We start from the raw sequence: 22,054 nt of genomic DNA on the forward strand, positions 1-22,054 counted from the left end.
GAAGGATGGGCTCGGAGTGATAGTGGTCCATGTGTTGCTTGCTTTCTGACACAGTGAGAGGAAAAAGACAGTCAAAACAAGTCTAACTTGGGAACATGTTCCTTTTTTTAGGAAACTTTGTGCCTCACAAATATTCTCTAATGAAAAGATATGCATTTAAAGGATTAATTAGATCATAGGAAGGTGCAAATGCAACTGGTAAAATGCCATGCTGAAGTGCAATATATGACTATACCCTGTAAAATCAGACAAAATGGGCCAGTGCATGACAGTAGACTTATGTGTATACTGCTAATTCTCGTGTGTTATAGGAGAACAAATGGGATCTATGACGGGCATTTTACATTTCCATTTGTGATCACTAAGTAACTGTGGGGAAAATTGTTATGTAATATATTGATACCTAATTTTTTGATATATAGCTGTATTAGCAATAATTTCCTATACTGCTGCATACTTACATAAAGGATGTAAGTATGCAGCAGCATATACTTACATACTTATATACTACTTACATAAATTATGCCTCTACAGATATAACTATCTCTATTGTTGGAAAGCCATATAATATGAAAGGTGGAGCAAATTCCTCTCTAACACATGAAGATCTTGCAAAGAAAAACAAAAACTGACAAAAATGGTATTCATCTGATTTCATTTTAAGGGAAGGAGAAGACAAATTTTGAAAACAAAACAGGACAGGAATTGATCAAGGTCCAAAGACTCTGCAGGATAAACTGGGAGAGGCAGGGAGGGACCAGATGGTAAAGACATGCCTGGGCCGACAGCGTCCTGTAAGAGTATCATGGCAATGCAGTGTTGGCAGGAGTCAGAGCAGTGACCAGCTAGCACCCACTCTTTCAGAATAGCACAGGTATAATGGCTGCAACCACTGTATTACACAATTATAACAGAAAATGATTAAAAGTTTTTGTGAAATGACTTTTTTTGACACTCAGTGATAAGCAATTCCAAAATTTTGTTTCTTTATAAAAGTAAATACTGACCTTGACTTTCATCTGCCTTAAACTATGTAGATGTTTAGTCTCAGATTTTCAGAGGTACTCAGAAATAGGTGGCCAAATTCTGTTGGAATTGCATGAAATTTAGTTACTGTGCTGAGAAGCAAGTTGTCTCCCTTTCTGAAATCCTTACTTCTGTCCTTCACTGTCTCCTTTCCTTTAGGGTTCATTCAGAACCAACTGTGATGTCTCTGTGCTAGTACAGCAGAGAAGTCCTTAGGGCTAGTTGACAAATCTGTGATAAAGGCAATACAAAGCAGATGTACATTTTTATAAGTTTCTACTCTTTCTACGTATATGTGGTGCTTGGCCCGATGGCTACTCACAGCTCAAAGCAGTGGGATGAAGGCTTTCCTTTGATACACAAGATGTGCAGAAAAAAAGGTTGTTTTGAAAAATATTTAGAGATTCCATTCTTATACTTCCAAAACTGAATAAAAGCTGAAAATACTGATATTTTTCACAAGCAAAAAAATCTAGAAAAATGTAACTTCAGGCCAATAAAAATATTTAATTTTCATTTTTGAATTTCACAATTACCCTTTTGATCTTCTATATATAGTAAAATATGACTTTAAAAACATCCTTTGCTTTCCAAAGTGTTGTTCCAAAAAGTTGAAATGAGACATTTTGATGCTGTCAGAACATTTTCTCTAGTTTCCTGTTGAAAATGAATTATAGCAAAATAGATCTGATATTATCAAATGTTTATTTCAAAGGAAAAGCACAGATGGTGCATGGGTCTGTTTAAGTATTTAAATAGCCCTAATAAATACAACACTACTGAGCTCAGCATTGCTAATCTGTAGCTGTAGCGTCAAAAGTACCTGCATTCTAATCATACAATTAAAACAAAAAAATGTAAATGATACATGGGTTACCTCTTCTCCTTCTTCAATATGATAATCTTTTCTCTCATTTGGCCCCCCAACAAACATCACATTCAATTGACAGCGATGCCTAGAAAAGAAAAGTGACATTTTAAAGCTACCTCTGCTCATGGCATTCTTTATTGCATATGAAGTTTTTTTTTAATGCTTTGAGGACAGCAAGCCAATGAAACAATGACGAGTGACAACCAACCTCTGGAATGAGAACTCAAAAGACCTAGGTGCGTCTCCAGCTCTGCCACTGGCCAGCCAGGTGACCTGAGACCATTTGCCTCCCTGCCGGTGTTTCAGTAGGCCCAGCAATGAAAAGGGGATAAAGATACTAATCATCAGCTGTGGAAAGAGTTTTGAGTTCTAAAGACAAAAGATGCCATGTAAGAAATGGGAAAAACAGAAAAATGTCTTTTCAACGTTATCTGATCAGATAGGAATTTTGTAAAGGTAAAACACTTCCTGGGTTAATAAAGGTAAAGCTATACTTTTTTTCTATTGATAGAATTACTAGTGATATTCATGATAGGAATTCTAAGCTAATTTCTATTCCATTTATATGTGGTGGAACAATGTTACAGTGATTTCTTTGTGGTTGTAATTGATTCAGAAAAGGAGATTCAGGCCCTCTATCTTAATTTGGTAACCCTATAGAGATGCAGTGAGCACTTCCCTTGGCTATCACAAAGCTTAGATATCACCTTGATTATCTATCAGAACACTAGCACCGATCAAGAAATGAGGTAGCAATTTTTCATTTGCTGTGTATGGCAAAAAGCCCTACAAGCCAGGTGTGTTAATTCTGATCCAAAATTTGCTCCTGCCTCTAACAGGGGATCCTAGTGATACAGAAGCAGTGGAGCTCCACTCCCCTGAAGTGCAGGGGATGACAGCAGAAAGCCACAGAGGAAGGGAAAGACCATCTGGCCTCCAAGTCAGCACCTTGTAAAGCTTAGTTGAGAGATGCTGAACTATTCTGAACTGCTAAACATAAGTATTTTCTCTATTCTCATAAGCATGTTTGTTTCAAAGAGCCTTTAAATGATACTGAACAACACAGCAGGGATTAGCGAATAAAAAACAGTAAGTAACAGTGGCAAACATTTCCTTGGTCAAATAAAATCCTAAGCAGTTAAATTAGATTACAATACTTAATTTGACCATTTTCACTGTAGGAAGCTGTATAATTATGGCACTTGACTTCATGCCAACATCCTAAACAAGGAACTGAAATCACAGCTGTTTATATCATGAATATTTAATATTTCATTTTCAAAGACACACTGAAATACTTCTGCATTAAGGAACCTTTCTATTAAAGCCAAGCAGGAAGGCCAGAACCATAACAACATAAATAATAATTCATAAAATAAACCAGAATGAAAACTGCAGAATACAGTAAGAGAAAGATAATCTATGGATATCTTGTAAGCTATTTTTAAGAGGAGTTAATTTTATAGAAACCTGTGTAACTTACTCAAGTGATTAATTTTATTAGTTCAATAATTCAAAAAGAAAAGTATTGCCCTTAAATCGTTGTTGTTAACTTTTTTGCTAATATATTTGGCAGATCTACCATTAATTCTGTTACCGTATGGGTTTAGCTTAGTTTTATATAGTAAACAGACAAATGTGGGTTAATTATTCCTGTCATTACCAATTATATACTTAAACCATCAAAAAATTACAGCTATCAAATATAAGCAAGAATTCCAAGAGCTTGTCTGTTCATACTGTTAAAAAAACAGTTGTCTAGTTAATGTAATTGCACAAAGTTAAGAAGAAAACTGAAACAACTTTTTTTTCTTTGTGATTTTAGAGGTATATGCTAAATAGTTCAGCAAATAATACTCAGTTTGGTGAGTATCCTAAAGGCTTCAGGGGTGTGGAAATTACTTGATTGCATTATTTTATTTTTAGATTGAGGTTCTAGTTAATGGATTATTTTTTGAAGTCTTAGATTCTCTTGTATTTCTCTTTTTAATCATGTAAAGAAAAATGTTATCAGCAGGACATCTTTTTAAAACCTCTCAAGACCATAAAGAATTAGGTATCTCATGACTACAAAGAAGTCTCTTAAAATTTAAGTATCATATGCTGGAACTCTAAGATGGGATTTTCAAGAGCCATTGCTGCACTGAAAAATCTGCCATCTCAAGGTGTCTGATTTTGTACTAACTGCTCTTCCGATAAGTATTTAAACTTGCAGGATAACAGCATTAAAATACATACAGTTAAATTACAGCTTTTACATTGTATGCTTTTCTTGACTTGGGTAAAATTATAAGCAGATGTTGATCAGAAATTGAGATTTTATTATGAAATTCCAAAAAAGTATTTAAAATTTTTAATGCTCTCAACTATATAAAGGATAACTGAATGAAACTTTGAAAGCCCCAACAATTTAGAGACCAACAATCCTATTGATTTGCTGTAAGATCTAGATTTTAGCTGTTCATTCTCTTTTGAAACTTAGGGTCATAAGTTACTTAGATGTTTTGAACTGATTGCCTTCTTGTGATGTAGAAGGCAGTGAGATGATTGCTTTATACATCTGTGCTCAGTACATAAAGCACCAAAGTATTTGAAAAAAAAAGTTAAAAATCTATTAGTCACTTCTTGGTAAATTGCCTGAAACCTTTTGCAAAATCTTGAAAACATTTAGATAATACCAGGAGCAGGTGGTGAGAGACTCAGAATCCATAGAGTAGATAATTTTTCTCTTCTTCAGAGGCAGAAGCTATATTTGAAGACATGGATTTTTTTTTTTTTTTAATCTATGCAATTGTGGTCATTAATATTCCTCGTTTCAGTGTGTCCTGTAGTAATGGTTCTGGGGAAGACTTGTCAATACTGACTATTTAGGGATCTAAGTGACCTTATGACCTCTGATAGGTCTCATGTTTCAGAGAAACTTTACTTCAGGATTGCACAGAAGTGCTAGTAGGGGTGCAGGACAGTGCAGTAATAAAAAGTTTCCTCTTACTGATAAAGAAGGGAAAATATGAATATTCAAAATACTGTAAAATGATAAAATTGTACACAACCAGCTTTGGTAAGCTTTAGAATTGCTGTGTATTTTACAAAATGCTTGCAAAATCGATTCTGAAAATGAAAGAAATGAAAGCACTTGCAAAGAGAAGAGGCATTCTTCACTCTCTCCAGTGTGAAACTACTAGAGCGACGCAAATCTTGTGCTTTCTCACGAGCTATACAGAGTATACAGCTGTAGGTTCAACGCAAACATCTCACTAAGGATGTGCCCTTTACCTTGTTTTTTGTCTTGCAACCATTATCTTGAAAAGCAAACACCTAATCTGTGAATGGAAAATAATATCACTCCTATGCTAGAAGACATGCCCATTCAGCTTTTGATTAGAGGTACTGCAGGGCAGGGCAACAGGCACGTTCCTTAATGCTTTTTCTGTAACAGTTTTTATTGCACTGTTTTTTAACAAACATCAGTGTACGTATCCCTGTTGTCATATTATTCTTTCTAGTGAGAATTCTTTCCTATGAAAATTTTAGTATATAGAGAGTTTTGGATGAAATATGTTGTTCTCTACTTCACTGACAAATCCTTGCTAATATTATGGCTAGAAGGAGCCACACACTGGGCAATTTACACTGGAAGTCATTCATGACCTTTGACATTGAAAAGATGCATTTTATAAAACCATATAATGCCCAAATTTTTTCTTATATTAGCTGCCCCCTTCAGGACAGAGGTTATAGCTCTGAGGTGATCTTAAGCATTGCCTTATCAACCTCTCACTGAACAGAGAGTCCTCCTACCCTGCCGATCTTACCCTGCCTTGACAGCTCTGGAAGTGCTCAGGGAAGTTGCTCTTCCTGCACTCCTCCTCTTTGTTTCTCTTTATCTTTAAGCAATATGTCCTGCCAGTTTTGATTGCTCCTGTATATTTGGCTCCTCTGTAATGCTGGAATGACTCTCAACAACTTGGGCAGCTGTTTCAGGTTGTAATATGGTAGCATCAATTTGTTAGCTACATCTTAATCATCTGTGGATGGGATGCCATCTGCTCTCATCAGTAGGATTTTATTGTCATAGGGCCTGAAACAAAGTCCCTTGAAGTCAGTCCTGTTGCCTACAAGAGGCTTTGAATCAGGGCAAACATTTTAAGCTGATCCTTAACAGCTTCTACAGATTTACTACAAAACCGATTTGAGGTATTTCCTGTCTTTCGAAATGGCAGTCTGACTCTGCAACCAGAGAGGAACTTACACTTCCTTACTAACCTTTGCCATGCATACATTTTAGCAGTTTCATATTATAGTGAAGAATATTTATATCTAAGAACTGGGTAAAAGAAAAAATCATTTACTTACATAAGTTTATTGCACACAGGTGGCAAAAAGGCAGCTTTGTTTTCTTCTATCCATTTTCTTACATTTACAAGAAGCTCCATGGTCCACCAGCTACAAAACTTTTGAGGAAGATGTTAAGAGTTTGCAGAGTGCTCTTTCAGAGGGCAAACTGCATGTGACTCCATCCCCAGAGCTCAGAGGATTGGTTGGTAGGAGAGGTGTCTTTAGGCTTGAGTGTCAGCGGGGACAGGTCCATCAGCCAAAGGTTACTTTGTAAAGAGTACTAGTTCTCCAGAAGCTTGCTAATAATTGACTAGTGTTTTTTAAAAAATATTTCATCAGAGACTCATTTTACCTATGGGAGGTTGCTTAATTTTCTTTATTGCATCAACTGGAGTGTTACCTCTGTCTAGGGTAATTGCCTTGTAACATAGACAAACTGGCAGACTCAGAAGAATGGACAAGATTTAGCCATGCATGCCCTTCAAGTCTGATATAGCAACAGCAAATTTCAAAGCTAAACTAAAGCTAGTACATATATGCGTGTGTATATATATATATATATATATGTACATATATATACTATGTATGTATTTATACACACACACACACTTATGTATCAGATCACCTCTGAAAGAAAAGGTAGCTCCCAGCAGTGGAGAAATTCAGATGTTAGTGTGGAGATATGAAAAAAGTTTGGTCGAAGTTTTTTTTAGTGGAGAGATTAGAGGTGATAATGTAGGCTAGGGGAAAGAGTGTAACAAGACTTTGTAAGCTCCTATTAGTCACGCCATGCAAGTAGAGTTCGAATCAAGTACAAATCATGTGTATATGTAAGACTTGCAATGTATGACCATACATTCTGAAGTGCTCAGTATTTTGAATGGAGAATTTTATGTACATATGTAGAGGCCTTTGAAATTGCATTCCTTTAAGATACCACTACAGAAACCTGTCAGACTGCAAAGCATCCTCCGTGAAGGAAAGTACCCTGTGAAAGAAGACTCCTTTTTTGGGCAGGTCTGTTGACTATTCTAATGTGTCTCTGTTAATGTCTTTTTTTACAAGGAGAGGCCATGAGTTGCTAAAACTAGAGCTGCTTCACTGGTGTTAGCAGTGAATGGGAGTCAAAGTCTGGCCCAATCCTATTCAGAGGTAGGTTAGATAGCAGTCTTGTTTCCTCTGCAAGCCTCAATATGGCTCATACTGATATAACTACAGTTGGCACTAAACTGGAATCAGTGGCTAAATTCAAAGATTATGGATTTGATCTCTTTTCATATCCTCCTGTCAGCTGCCTCTGACGTGTTTGAGGCTCAATAATAGAGTCTCACTTCCTTTTCTCACATCACCTCAAGTTTCTCAGGATGAATGTTTTGGGTCATGTATGTGAGAATACTGCGATCTTCTTCTGCCAGATAACAAAAAGATCTCTCTTGCATTTTTGAAACCAAACAATGCTGTCCATGAATGTTCACTTTAATTTCATTCACATTTTGCCACTGTTGCAGCAGAGTTTGTTAGAGAGCTGAGTGTGATTCTGTGATGCCTTTGGGGGAAGCAAATGAGAAACTGAGAATTATCAGGCATTGCATACTAAGATCCAGGTTTGTACTATTCTTTATTCCCTTACCAGTTTCTGTCCTATGTCTGCGTAGATCCTACAGGATTGCTCACTCTGTTCCCTCTCCTGCTCTCATTTTTAGTAAGTAAATATACAAACATTTCTTATCAGCCTTAGAATACATGAAGTGGGTGGCTGATGAAAAACCTCAAGCCATTACAAAGTGTTAGAGCTTTCTAGCTGCTGTTGATGTAGCTTAGTCTTCCTATTATAGCTGTGTTATGTTTAGGGTGTAGGTACATATACAGTTCAGTTTTAAACAAATGATATCCTCCTTGGCCTGTGCATATGAAGTAGTTCAGTCGCTGGGCTGAAGAACCAGTATACTGGAATGGAACAAATCTGGGAGTTCTTTAGCTTATACCATTATAATTTTCTTATGGAAATAAACACTGACATGTGAGTTTGAATGAAGACTGAGCTAACACCATACTCATTCCAGTGAGCATAAGGGTGTCTCTCTTTTCTTTCAGCTATATCACTTTTTTGAATTTTAGTTTAAACTACTCGTATGATTCTATGATTCTATGATATGATTGATCAAAAAAGCTTCATTTATTCTGTGATAAAAATAATCCCACAGGGAATTACAATTTAGCTATATTAGTATAATCATAACGGTTGTCTGGTAATACTTTCCTCTGAAATAAGCCCAAAGTAATTATTATTTCAGTAAATTAAAAAATCTAAGATTCTTTATTTAGCACATGAAATTTCTATTGTCAGAATGACTGCGGTGAAACATTGGCAAAGTCATTAGTCCTGTTTTTGGACCTACAGATAGGAGCATTTCAGTGTTTTTGTACTGTAAGCAGCTGGCACATCATTAGTTGAGAAGGAAACAGATCTTCCATTTACAATACTTTCATCTATGGGGGTGTGACCTGGCCTGGTGGGACCAGAAGAACTGATGACAATCTCTTCTAATCACAAAGGTTTTGTAAAGCTCCGTCTCATCATTATTAGCATGTATTGCAGCGCAGAATTTCCATTTGTCCGGCACAAAAACCAAGAGCTTGTACAAAGCCACAGCAGGGAAGACCACAGATCTTGGAGTTGATAGAGCCAAGCCTTATTCAGCCTGGAATTAATGTGCCAGCAATAAGCGTAGGGCAGTTCTGTATGTAACCCCTGTCAGAATCCTTAGTCTCCACTTTTATTCCACTAGACAGTTTTCTCTACAGGTAATAGTACCTTGCATTCTGTCTCAGTCACAAGCTGATAAATCCATTTTGTGGCTACAGTAGTATGTGAAAAACGCACAGCCAGACCCATTTACGGAGAAAATAAATGAAGTTCACTTGAAAAATTTACCATTAGTATGAAGCTGAGGTCACTATTGCAGGGTAGCATTTTCTGCAACCTTCTGGAGTAAAACAATTTTGAGAAGTCCAGTTAGTGGGCTTTCCATGCATGTAACAGGCATAAGGGAATATCTTAGCCCTTCTTTGAGAAAGGCTAAAGTACTGGGCCAAGAAACCCAATTTCTGTGAAGTGTATTGGAAAGACAAAAGAAGGAGCCAGTGTTGCAATCTCTGCGAGACTGAAATAAATATGCATGCCTTGGGACCTTTTTTTTTCTGGCCAGCCTACCATTCAACTGACCCTTCACAACCATTAAAGTTGATTCCAGAAGCCAAGTCTCAAGTTTCTGCTTTCACTTTCTGCTCAGACTCTTACTTTCATGCAAACATAACAAATCTAATTTGTCAGTCTTTTGCTGCCAGAGCCACGTGAGACTACTGAAGTGCAAAACTGCTACACAGAAATAATTCATCTTTTGCATTGAAGGTGGGGTTAAAAAGTGGTAGTGGAAAAATCGAGTTCAGCACCTAGTCTATTTTTCTGCTTTCTCTAATTGCCAGACCTGTAAGAGGCTTAAATTTACTAACTAGTGTCCAGCAAGCAGTGTATGATAACAGAAAGTACATTAGAAAAATTTTGACATAAGTTTTTAAGCTAGAAGTAGTATTCAGGTTTGCTGGCCAACATTTTATTTCTATTAAAGTGATCTATATATTGGTCACCTTTCTGTTATTCCCTGTATTAATTTTATTCACTTAAAGAAATGATGGCAAAGAACTAGCATAATTTAGAGTCCCCAGGGAAGGGCGAGGGATACCGACCATACAGCGTGACTCCGTCCTGTCCCAGTCTGCTCATTATATTCTTGACAGCAAATAGCACTGTGAAAATTGATTCTTAAACCTTGTACCCAGAGACACGCAGAGGTTAACATTTTTCATATTTAGTACTCACAAATATTTTGAAAAATCTTCAGCAGTGCATGTTTGCATTCATCAGCGATTTGAGGAACTATCCTTTCAGTACTGTTTCAGCTTTGCTTTTCTGTCACTATGTAATGTAGAGACTGTGATTTATCTACTTTGAGATTACACTAATAGAGCTATGCTGAACTGATAACTTGGAGATTCTGCAAGCAGCAGAAAGCAAGAAAGCAAATAATTTCCTGCAACATTAAGAAAGCTTTAACTTGTACTTCTCCTTTTCCATTACTCTGAGGAAATTGAAGAAGGAAGAGAAGGATATGACTAAGTAATCCATTTCAGCTGCATAAAAACTCTTCCTTATTCTATTTTGGGGCAATACTAGGCTTTTTCTGGGCTTTCTTTTTTAAACCTTTCCTTGAGCACAAATGTAAACAAACTTTTTTTTTTTTTTTTTTTTTTTTTTTTTTTTAATTAAAACTTATTTGTATAACTTCTTGGATTAAAATAAACCCTGGAAACTCCTGGAGTTGCATGAAATAAAAATTCTAATCATCAACAAGACATCTACTGAGCTCAGGTACAGTACTCCTACATTTACATACTACCTACATTTACCTGGCCAAATTTCACTGTTGCATTTATAAGCATACTAACAAGGGGCTGTGTGGATCAACAGAAGAAAGAAGTGAATCAAACAGCACAACAGAAGAGTCAAAGAGCCTACGAAATCTTCTAGAATCGTCATGATTGCTATTAGTTTTATGGGAAGGCTGATTAAAATAAAAAAGCAGTCATTGCCATCTATATAGACACTAAAGGCAGACTCATTGAGTCTTGCCTGAGTCTAAGGCTAACTCTGCAATAAAGAACTTGTCTGCATGTTTGTAACTTCAGTTATGATTCTTCTTGACAATTCTGTATTTCCCAGAAAGCACTTTTTGGATGAAATTAAGTTCACAGCAGTCTGCCTGGTATAGCACATTTTATTTGCTAGTGTAAGGACCCACTGCTAACAGTAATGAAGGCAGCTGCAGTTTTCTGGGATACCAAGTAAACTTATATTAATGTATAAGAAATATTCTTAATGTATAAGAAATGAACTGACAGCAATTTTCCCTTCTTCTGCCACTTTCATCAATGGTCAAACACAGCAACTGCAATTATTCCACCTGTCAATGGTGTACATCACTGAAACATATTCTTAGTAATGCTCACAGTAATAGTACCGACAGCAGAACAACTTTCTTGTCAGCAAATGAGAAGCATCTTGTCTCCATCCAAACAAATCTCAAAAGGTTTCAGCTCATTTATGAATCAGAGATAGGGGAGAAGGTAATTGCTTGGATAACACATAACTCAGTATGTCAGAGTGGTTGGAGACCACTGCTATTTATTTAAAATTGGCTGTGAATGCATGTCACCGGCTGCCAGGCTATTAATATTGCAGTTTTAAAGACCATGGAAATCCAAGCACTTTTTGCTCCTTAGTGAAGAATCATGCACTTTGTACTGAAATATCCAAAGCTTGTTCCTTTGCCCACAATAAAAGCAGATGTAGAAAGGAAGGTGCTTTCTAATAATAATGTCAGCAACCCAACAGAGCTGTCCAAGTTCTAGGAAAGTAAATATGGTGACAATGCTTAATGGTGGATGGAAAAAAAAAAAAAAAGAAAATATATTTCTTTGTCTCAGCTGTGTAACAGTATTGGAACATTACTTGGGTTTAGAGGTCTGCTGATGTCAGTTATGTTTTTAGTCTCTTCCTACCACATAATGAAAGTGACAGAGCTAACTGCAGAATAAATCTGTGTTAGCACTATTTTTTAACAGGAAGTATGTATCCTAACCTGTTTTGGTTACCTCTATTAAGCACCATTTAAAAATCACCTAACGTGACTCCCTTTAAGCGGTACGGCTCGGTTCAAAGCTCTCAGGGCATCCCTGGTATCACAGACGACGGTGGTGAAGTAGCAAGTGCTTTTTTTCCTGCTTTCAAAGTCGCGGTGACTTTGGCTAGACTGCAAAGCGGCAGTGCAGGGCTAACCGCGTAATTCAGTGCCTGCAGTCAGACGCTGTTACCCCGGGTCTGGACCTCCGCACAGCCGACAGGAGCGCAGCCCGCCCGCCAGCAGACCCCTGCCCCAAGCGCCTTGCTACTGGCAGCGGGTGCTCAAGTTAAGGACCCCTTGTTTTTAAAGAAACCCGTGAGCTGCGCCCAAAGCCGCCCCTGCGAGCTGTTTCGAGGAAACGTCCGTCGGAGGGATCCCCCGCTTCGGTTTTTCCCGAAAAATCGCGCGTCCTTCCCTCGCCGCCTTCCTCCGCTCCCACCCGCCCTGTGCCCGCGGCGGCAGGCGGCGGCAGGCCCCGCCCCCCGCTCTGGGCCCCGCCCCCCCGCGCCGGGCCCCGCCCCCCCGGCGCCGGGCCCCGCCCCCCCGCGCCGGGCCCCGCCCCCCCGGCGCCGGCCCCCTCCCTCCCCTCCCGCCGGGCCCCGCCCCCGCGGCGGAGGGGGCCGGGCGCTGCCCGGCGCCGTGGCCGGCCGCGCCGCCCGCCTGCCCGGCGGCGGGGGCGTAGCGGACACGCGGGGGCAGGCGGGCGGCGTGGCGGGCTTGGCCGCGGGCGCCGCAGCCGCTCTGCCCCGTCCTCCCGTGCGCAGGGGCGCCCCCCTGCCGGGAGAGCACAGCGTCCTTCTCTCTCTCCCCGCCGTTCCGTTAGCGGCCGTTAACGGCGAGAGCGCGGCACGCGAGGCCAGCGCGCGCGGGGCCCGAGCCCGGAGTCGTTGTGCGTGGGGCGCGGGCATGTGGACTGTGCGCGGCGGCGGGCGGCCTGAGCGAGCCCTTGATAAACCGTTCGGGAGGAGTTGGTGTCAGGGCTCCAGTGGCGCAATCGGTTAGCGCGCGGTACTTATACAGCAGTACAAAGCCGAGCAATGCCGAGGTTGTGAGTTCGAGCCTCACCTGGAGCACACAGCTTTTTGGGCGGCGGAAGGGGCTTTTTTGGGACTAGCGTGGCTGCTGCGCTCGCTGAAGAGCTTAAAAGGTTCACAGGAAAATCGCGCGGTCGTGGCAGCCACGTGGGTCCACACTGGCTGCTGCTACAGGAACGAGTTACACACATGCAGCAGATGCGCATAGTGTTTCCCTGAGTGCAGGAGAGAGTATTTTTGCACACATACGTAGAGCCATCTTTCGTACGTAGCTTAATGTATGATGTTATGTTATGATGGATCATAATTACACAAACACATAAAGAGAGCACTTCTGCATGAGATTTTTTTAAAGTTTGCATGTGTATGTTTGGTTGTATGGGTATGTGTTTATATATAAACATACATTTGGTAAGTCGAAAGTAGCTTTTCAGTGTGTAGTAATCAGCATGTTTTCCTAGTAAGAGCTGCATGTGTGATCTTGCAGGAAACAAAGGTTATTTTTATAGTATTTAATGTATTGTACAAGTAAATATTGACTGGCACTGGCACTGTAATTGGAAAGGAACAAAGAACTTCTCCTGTAAGTTAAATTGTAGCCTTTTCTTTGTAACTGCTAATTACGCTGATAATGCCTTTAAAAATGGCCATGGAAAGGGGCAATCCAGAAAGAGGAAGTTGTGTGATGCTGCCTGAATGCTTAGGCCCAGAGCTTGCAAATACGTATATTAACACCTGCTCAGTATAAACAGTCCAGTTTATACTGAAGTGTTCAGCTGGACCCGGGGATCACTCAGGCAGAGGTGTCTTCATTGCCCAAATCAGCCTGCAGCCTCTTCACTGCAGAGGCTGGTTGTCTGAAGTGAATTTGGGTTAGCAGTTTTCCCACTATTCTTTTTTATTGCTTTTTTGCCCTCTGAATTTCATAGGAACTTTTGATTTCAGTGACAGTACAGTCATGCCTGAAGTGTGTCGCTCTTATCGCATCTATAATAATAAAAAATTTAAAAAGTCAGTAGTATACGAAAGCGTAAATAAAAGGCATCCTTTGCAGTGAGGTTTCACACAGGGATCTCTTGGAGATCATCTAGTCCAACCCTCCTGCTCAGCAGGGTCACCTACAGCATGTTAGACAGGGTTGCATCCAGGCGGGCCTTGAAGATCTCCAGGGAAGGAGACTCCACAACCTCTCTGGGCAACCTGGTCCAGTGCTCCGTCACTCTCACAGGGAAGAAATTCCCCCGCACGCTCAGGCAGAACTTCCTGTGCTTCAGTTTGTGCCCATTGCCTCTTGTCCTGTCACATGGGACAACTGAAAAGAGTTTGTCCCCATCCCCTTGACGCCCTCCCTTCAGTTAGGGCCTAGGTGTTACGGCCTGGGTGTCATCCTGGGTCAAAACCCCGAGGAATCAGGACTTGGAGCTGTGGCTGGGTGCACTTCCTGCAGGACTGGGGTGGCACTGGCCTCCCTGCCCCAGGGGCACCCCTAGGTCCCTCATCCCTTTGCCCACCTTGGCTTTTACCCTAGGATTATTTGGTCTCCCTGGTGGGGGGAACAAAACCCTATAGAATTGCTGTGGGAAGCAACATGTGTTTCCACTCTGGTAGTGGAGGCCTAAACTCCTGATTGAGTCCGATGGCTGCCACCTGGGGTGAGCGTTCTCCAGCCCAGCCAAGGCCACCTGTGCCCAGGAGGGGGAGGTTTTGGGCTTGGCTCTGCCCCGGGCAGTTGTGCTGGACTGGGGGGTGATGGTGCAGTGGGTAGCTGGCTGTGGCTTGCTCAAGAGGGACGTGCCTGTGCGTTTCCCCGTGCTCCCCGAAAGGTAGGTGTCTCATGAGTTTGTGTATGGGCTCTTCTTGTGGTGATGCTTTTTTTGGTCAAGGATTCCTGGTTAGTGCCTCTAATGATTGGGTTTTGTATATGTAAATCTGTGTAAAGATATTTTATACCATTACTGAGAAACACAAAGTTTTATTTATATATATATATGTGTGTGTGTGTGAGTGAGCAATGACTTCTATAAATCTTGCCTCTTTATAGAAAGATGACCTTTTTTTTAAAAAAAAAAAACCACACTTGTGGATGCAATGTGATAGCAGTGCTAAGTGTGATCTAGAAGGAGGTAATTCCTCTTCCCCTTTTCTCCCTCCCCTTTCTGAATAACAACCTGACTATTTATCTGCACCTTGTTTTCCTTTGAAAACATCCCCCACCCCCTTGCTGACACTGCCCTTGCAACCCTAACTATTGCTACGTGTTATCCTTCTTGCTGGAGGCGACCAGGGCAGGCCTGGCCTGAGCTTCAGGGTGCCCTAAGCTAGGGGAGAGGTCTTGGATCATCATAGTTATTCCCAAAGTTGTGCTTGGGAGGCAGGATTTTTCCTTTACAGAAGCCATTCTCCCATGCTGCCCTGTTTCTCTAGGGGTCTACCACTTCCAGTGTATATCGTATTCTTTAATTTTCTGTTAATTTGCCTAGAATAAATGCCGTGCTTGTAGGACTGTATTTCTTGAGGTCCTTGGAAATCTTTGCTAGGGTCACTGACACCCTTTTCAACATACATGTTCCTCTTCATTTAACACTGAATATGGACTATTCTTAATTTATCAGTCTTAAGATTGCTCTGTTTGGAGTTTCACTGACCTTGGAAAGAAAGAGAGTTTGCTTATAGATACATAGAAACTTTACATGCATGAAAGTTATTACTGGAGGGATATTTTACAAAGAGATTTAGACATTGCACAATTTTGGAGACTAAACAGTAATCAGCTTAGAGAGTAGGTTTTATGTGTTTATATGATAGTGCTTGTACATAGTGTTCTACTGGAGTAGAAGGAGTGAAGAGAAGGATAAACCGTGAGGGTTATTACACTGACACCCACCTCACCCAGATTTCTTTCTAGAAGTAGTAACTTTTGTTCCTTATATGCTAAGTACGTTGTTAGTGTTTATGAGGCCCTTAAGCCTTTGCTTAACTCAAGTTTATTTGAATGTATCAGTCTTGCACTTAGCATAGTCTTGTATAAAAACCCTTCCACAAGGTTAGGTTTTGCATGTTCTAACAAATGCCTGTTAAAATGTACGGTGAAGACCTGATTTTTTTTTTTCTTTTTTTGCTATCTTAAATATAAAAATACTACATAACAAGTAAGAGTCTGTTTTTCATAACTTTTCCAATAGATGGCACTGTGATTACGTAAAGTGAAAGTAAAAACGAGGCAGAAGCATTTCCGAACTCCCTAAAAGTAGAAATCGGTTGCTAAATGCTTTGGTGTGCACAACAGAGAATAGGCAAAAATGCCAATGGTTGCTTAGAGAATCAAGTCAGCTGTAGTTACAGATACCTTTTTTCTTTCTCTCTTTTTTTTTTCTTTTTTTATGTAGCATCCTGTCTAAAGGACCTTTTTGAAATTAGAATCTATTGATTAGTTGTGTTTGGAGTGACTGAGATGGATGGGGTCTATCGTGTTCTTTACTCTGTATGAATTCAGTACTTTTGCAAAATGCTAGCACAGCGGGTCTGTCTTACATGTTCTTGAAAAGGTTTGTTCAAGAGTAGGTGGTATTAGAAGCTTTCTGGCAATGCTGCCCGAAGTTCAGGCAGCTGCTTGCCGAGCAGGCTGCACATGCTGCAGGGTACTAGACTAGGAAACATCAATAAAACTCCTTAGCTGACTGAGTCATTTGACTTAATTACTTGCATTTATTTTCTGAGCATCCTAGATACTGGACTGTGCATTAGAGTTGGTTCACTGTACTGCTTAAGTTTTAAGCACTAAGTATTTAAAATTTTTAAACTTTTTAAAGTTTAAGCTTTTAAACACACTGTTCCTAAGAAATACTTAGAATAGGCTATGTCTCTTTAAGGAGAGTCTCGTCAGACTTTTGCCAGCATGTATGAGGTCCAGTTAATACTGTAAAGCTTTCAGTTGCAACTTTATGTAGCTTTATCAGTGAAATAAGTCTTCGTAAATGGCTCCTCTGTCACTTTTGTGTAAACTCATACATTGCTGAAACAAGCTGAAAATGTCTTAGAAGTGGAAATATGCTTCAGAGGAATTTTGTATTGTATTGATGATGTATTTGAGAATGCCCTCCTTCAGCTGGGAGTGGGGATTATCTCTGTATTAAGTGGCCAGATCTGAGGTTGGGGAATTACTTTCTTCTATGGTCTGGACTGTCCTGCTCTCTCTCCACTGGGCTTGTGTCCCATGTCCCTCCTTCAGAGCTGCTTGGCCTCAGTAGGAGAGGATTGCCTTGAAGCTGGTACCCTTTCTGGGAAGGCTGGAAGCATCTGTTCAAACACTTCTCCCCCTAACTCTACATTTCCCCATACTCCCACCACCTCCTGAGGGGGCTCAGGCTTTCAACTTTGGCAAGTGCTTTGAGGTGTTTACATAAAACGCACGATTCACTCCAGCCATCTCGTGTTAATGTGGCTGCTGTCACATTCCTGTAGATTCCCCCTAGAGTCATGGGGGTTCTGAGTTTCCCAAGGTGGCTTGCACAGATACAGACAGCAGTAGGGTTGTAGTTGCCTTGGGAGGCTTCAGCTCTATGAGCAAGAGCCCACATACCAAGTAAGTGGGCAGTTTGGAGACTGGACCAAACAAGCATCGAAATTCCTTGTTGCATCCAGCCCAAACACCTCAGGAGTATTTGTTCCTTCTGGAGGTTTGCAAATCAGTGCAACTCCCATTGAAATCGGTGCTGTATAGGTGCTTGCATATGTATGCAAGTCTCCAGTAACTTTGAAAATTTGATTGCTAACAGTGCACTTCTTGCAAGGCCCGTAGTAACCTACATCTGTTTAAAATACTGCTGAGTGATAGGTGGATCAGATTGTCATTCTCATTTTTGCTATTCTGTGCATGTTGTGTAATCAAGACAAAAAAAAATTACTTAATATAACAGTAAGTGATCAGTGCAGCGATGTCACTATTTCTGAACTTCTTAACATGTAGTATCTTTGCAAATCCTGTTTTTCTGGAGTTAGAGATTTCTGTTTCATTGAGAATATTAAGAGTGCTAAGATGTGCCTTTATGCTTCAAGACAACTTTGTCAACAGAATTAGGGTACAGGTCCTTTTGTTTTCAGATTTTAGTAGTCATGGCCCTTTTTACAGCGTTCTTAGAATACTTTGTTAGACTTTCAAAGTTGTTCAGTTCATGTCTCCATAATGTAGATGTTTGTCTACTTACATCTCAGCAACTGGATGTTGTAAGGATTGTAAGCCTCTAGCAAAGAGGCTGCTTACTGCGAGGTAGGCTGTCTGGAGCCCTCTTGTTGGAGGGATTAGGCTGGTTGTCAGATACACCGAAGCTTGGAAAATCAGTATGTGCAACTCCTACTTTTTCTGCTGTTTATTTTATCTATGAAAATATTAGGCTCAGCTTTAGTACCCTCTTCACAAGGATCAATGAAAAAATCCGCAAAGAACATTGTCCTTGGTGAAGTCTGTGGGGGTCCCTTGTGTGCTAGTGAGTACCCCAAAGGTCATTAGCTGGAGTTCACCGCTGCTGTGAGGCGAGTGTAAGAACTGAGCAGATATCCTGTGCACAGATACATATGCAAACTGTCTCTGCTCCGTGGTATAGGTGTAGCCTTGAAGTCCTTTTGATATTTGTGTACCTCAGCATTCTTAAATGAATTTCAGATGCTATGGAGCTTTCAGGCTTTTACTTTCAGAAGCACTGAGATACCAGAAGTTAAGGCCAAATTGTCAAGGAGTCATGACTGGGGTGACTGTTTTAGAAATGTAGTATTAATGTATAATACAAATGGATGCAGTTTCACTGAAGTTGATGACTTTGTTTCAGGTTGTATAAGAGGATAAATTTTGGCCCAAAATAATGGGAAGCTTATGTCTGGCTGAAAGGGAACTAGGAAATTCATGAGGCTTTAAAGTATGACCCACTGCAATATTCAGTATGTGTGATTTTTGGCATGATTCAACGGTAAACACTAGTTGAAAACAGAAGCACAAATTATAGGGTAAATAATTCAGGCCAAAGAGAGGCCTCCTGCTTATGCATACATAGTAAAGGAAATGGAAATAGAACCACAAAATACGATTGTTGGGAAGAAGAGCAGCAATTTGCAACATGTGAGTTTGCCATTTGCTGCTAAAACTGTGGAAATGATCCTCCTGAATGACACCTGAAATCAGAAGTACAGAATCACTCCTCTGTATATACGTGTGTGTGCTGACCACTAAATCCTATGAAAGCTGCTGCATTTGGAGGACATCATAGAATCACAGAATCCTCTTGGAGGGGACTCTATTTAGTGCCACTGCTAGATGGAGTATATAATCAGCATTATGCTGCTTTGGCAGATGATCTAATTAATTTTTGGGACTTCTTTTAAAAGTGATTGGTGCGTTTTTTGTTTTGTATGTTTGTTTTAACAGTTGGCCATTGGACTGTGCATCGTACACTGGAAAAGAGAACATCTGTCTTTAGGCTGATTTTTTTTTTCTCTTTGTTGCTTTGTATTTTATTTCGTTTCTAAGTAGTTAGCTTTGGTTACTGTGATAAGGCAGTACTAACTCCTACTAGATACATGCAGAGCTACCTTAAACAATGTTCTTAAATGTCATTTTGATTTATGATAACACTCCTCCCTTCTGTCAAAAATAGACCCAAGGTAGCTGTGTTTGGCTGAAGGAAACTTGGTACTTCAGACAAGTGATCTAGATTGTGTTTGCTTTATTTTGTAATGAGGAAGACCTTCAGGAATCAACAGAATCATTGCAGAAGTGAAGTGCAAACTAAGGCAAACAGCAGAATGAGTTGTTAGCACAGTAACTTCTCCAATGTGGGCATCTTTTAATCACTCTTGGAGCTCAGTTGGCATTCACTTTAGGTGTATCAGGCTTCTCCTATGTGGTGCTCAGTATGGAGGGGTATCCCTGGTGCATGATGTCTTTAGAAGAGCAGTTTGAGAACAGCTAGCAGCATCAGTCAGGATGTGATCCATGGTGAGCTGTTGCTTCAGGTTTACTTCCTTGTGCAGCATAATAGGAAGACTACTGTTGCCCAATACCTCAAGTGAATGCTGGTTTGAAATACAAATCTGACTGTACTTAATTTTACATGGAATATTCCTACTTACTGAGTTACTTGTTTTCCCTGGAAGCTAATCCATGGGATAATGGGGTGAAAATTCCTGTAGCTTACTCCATTAAATGGCTGCTGGAGAATACAGGAAAGTACGGTTTAAGGGTCAGTTTGGAAAGTAACTTAGACCAGAAGTTTCCAATAACAGTTGTGGTTTGGATGCAGCTGAAATAAGAGCAACACATCTAAATTCAATTGTACTTGCACAGACTGAGTAATAATTTTAGAGTAGATGTGAACAATACACATTGGAGACTAATGAGCCATATCCTGAAAGAAAATTATAACTGATACAGGCAAACCAGGGAGGAAAAACTGGTAGTGATTACAAGCTATGAAAGTGCTGGTCCTCATTGTCCTGCTCAATAAATTATCCTGAAGGGGTAAGGACAGCAGTTAGCAGCACTGGTAGTAGTAGCAGCAGCATTTCACCATATGGCTCAGCTTCTGTGGGTTATAAACAAAATACCACTGTTAATGGAATTGCAGGCATTTAAACCATAAGAGGACTTTGCCCTGTGTTTTTTGTGTTGGGAGTTCATTGTACCTTCTGCATCCCGCACTTGAATCACATGGGGTTGTTTGGTTTGATAAAACAGTTGTTCCCATCCTGTCCAGGGACCATCGGTGGTCCGTGAAGGTCAAGTAAGTGGCTTATTCAAGATACTGTGTGTCATACAACCATGCTGGTAGTCTGCAAGAAACCCTTAGGTGACAACAGGCTGTTGGCTTCAGGCCTGTGAACCTTTGGCTTGCAGCAGTGGTGTGGCTGCAACTCTGAGCTTGTCTTGCCTGTTGTACTATGCCCAAGAAAATACTGTTTCTCTCTTGCATAGTCAAGAGAGAGTATCTTTGCTCTTTCACTGGCTTGGAATTGTAAACATGAGATTTGCTCTGGCACAAATTCTTGCTTATTCTTTACTGCATTCTTTGCATATATAAGTCATGAGTTACTTTAAGTAAATGAGTCTTTGCTGTAGTATGGACTATATTTTACAAAAATTCCATTTGTATCTTCTTCTACTGATAAATTCTCTTCATTTTGTTTCTAAATTAAACTACAATGTTCACAAATTATCAAAAAGATTCATTTGGGTGTAAAATGTCAGCTTTACTACATACTTTTTTTGATGTTAATTTTTCTTTATTCTGAAATTTGGCTTTCTTCACCCTGTAAGCAAAGGAAACTAAGGATAAATACATTAACTACAGATCAAAGTGGGTTTTTTTCCTCCCCAATGTTACTTCTAGAACGAAAACTGCCTTGGAAGTACTCGGTGGTGGTATTTCTTGGTATGTGATTCATATCATAATTAAACTGACAGACGTCAATGGAGCTTTTATCAATGTATGCTTGGAATTAAGTCCAGTTAAATGATTCTGGAATCTTCTGATAATTGCATTTTATCCATGTAAGTGATGTAGCATTGATCTGTGAGAATTACTGTGGAGCTGCTCCAAATGAGATGATACAGCTGAGTGTTTTTTGTTTTTGTTTTTTGTTTTTTAAATGAGTGATGATAACAAAGAGACAAGCTGTGTAGCATTCATCATTTAATGAGCTTGTCCGTTGTCCTGTATATAAGAGTGTTTTTTTTTTCTTAAGTGTTCCTCATTAGGTTGCTTATCTGTTCAAAGCGAGTATCAAGAACTATTCTAATACAGTAGTGCTACAATCTAGTTCTATACTTGCTTATTCCAGTGCAAAGCATGGGAAGATCAGACTTGCAGGATTAAGCATCTACCTGGTAAAGGCATGCATGACTAAACATGGTGCATTGGCTCACATTCTTGATTTGTTTACACAGATTTAAACTAAGGCCCACATTCACTGAACTAATAGGCATTATTTCAGTTTTATATTAGTGGAATGAGAACAGAAATGTATGGCTTGCAGTTCAAGTGGTGTACTAGCACAAA

At 40.0% G+C, this 22,054-nt stretch overlaps 1 protein-coding gene and 1 non-coding gene across 2 annotated transcripts in view; one reads left to right on the top strand and one right to left on the bottom strand.

Moving 5' to 3' along the window:
* The window catches only part of HAAO (3-hydroxyanthranilate 3,4-dioxygenase), a 35,834-nt gene extending 29,501 nt beyond the window's left edge, over positions 1-6,333 (bottom strand). The window contains exons 1-2 of the mRNA XM_062571304.1: positions 6,254-6,333; positions 1,904-1,982 (exon numbers count right to left, since the gene is read on the bottom strand). Coding sequence (XP_062427288.1) covers positions 1,904-1,982; positions 6,254-6,333 — 159 coding nt within the window. The remainder of the gene's footprint in view (positions 1-1,903; positions 1,983-6,253) is intronic.
* Positions 6,334-12,955: 6,622 nt separating this feature from the next.
* Positions 12,956-13,049, top strand: TRNAI-UAU (transfer RNA isoleucine (anticodon UAU)). Its single transcript has 2 exons — positions 12,956-12,993; positions 13,014-13,049. It is a non-coding gene; the product is annotated as a tRNA-Ile (tRNA).
* Positions 13,050-22,054: the final 9,005 nt, after the last annotated feature.

Source organism: Rhea pennata, chromosome 3 (assembly GCF_028389875.1).
Source record: "Rhea pennata isolate bPtePen1 chromosome 3, bPtePen1.pri, whole genome shotgun sequence".
Lineage (NCBI taxonomy): Eukaryota > Metazoa > Chordata > Aves > Rheiformes > Rheidae > Rhea > Rhea pennata.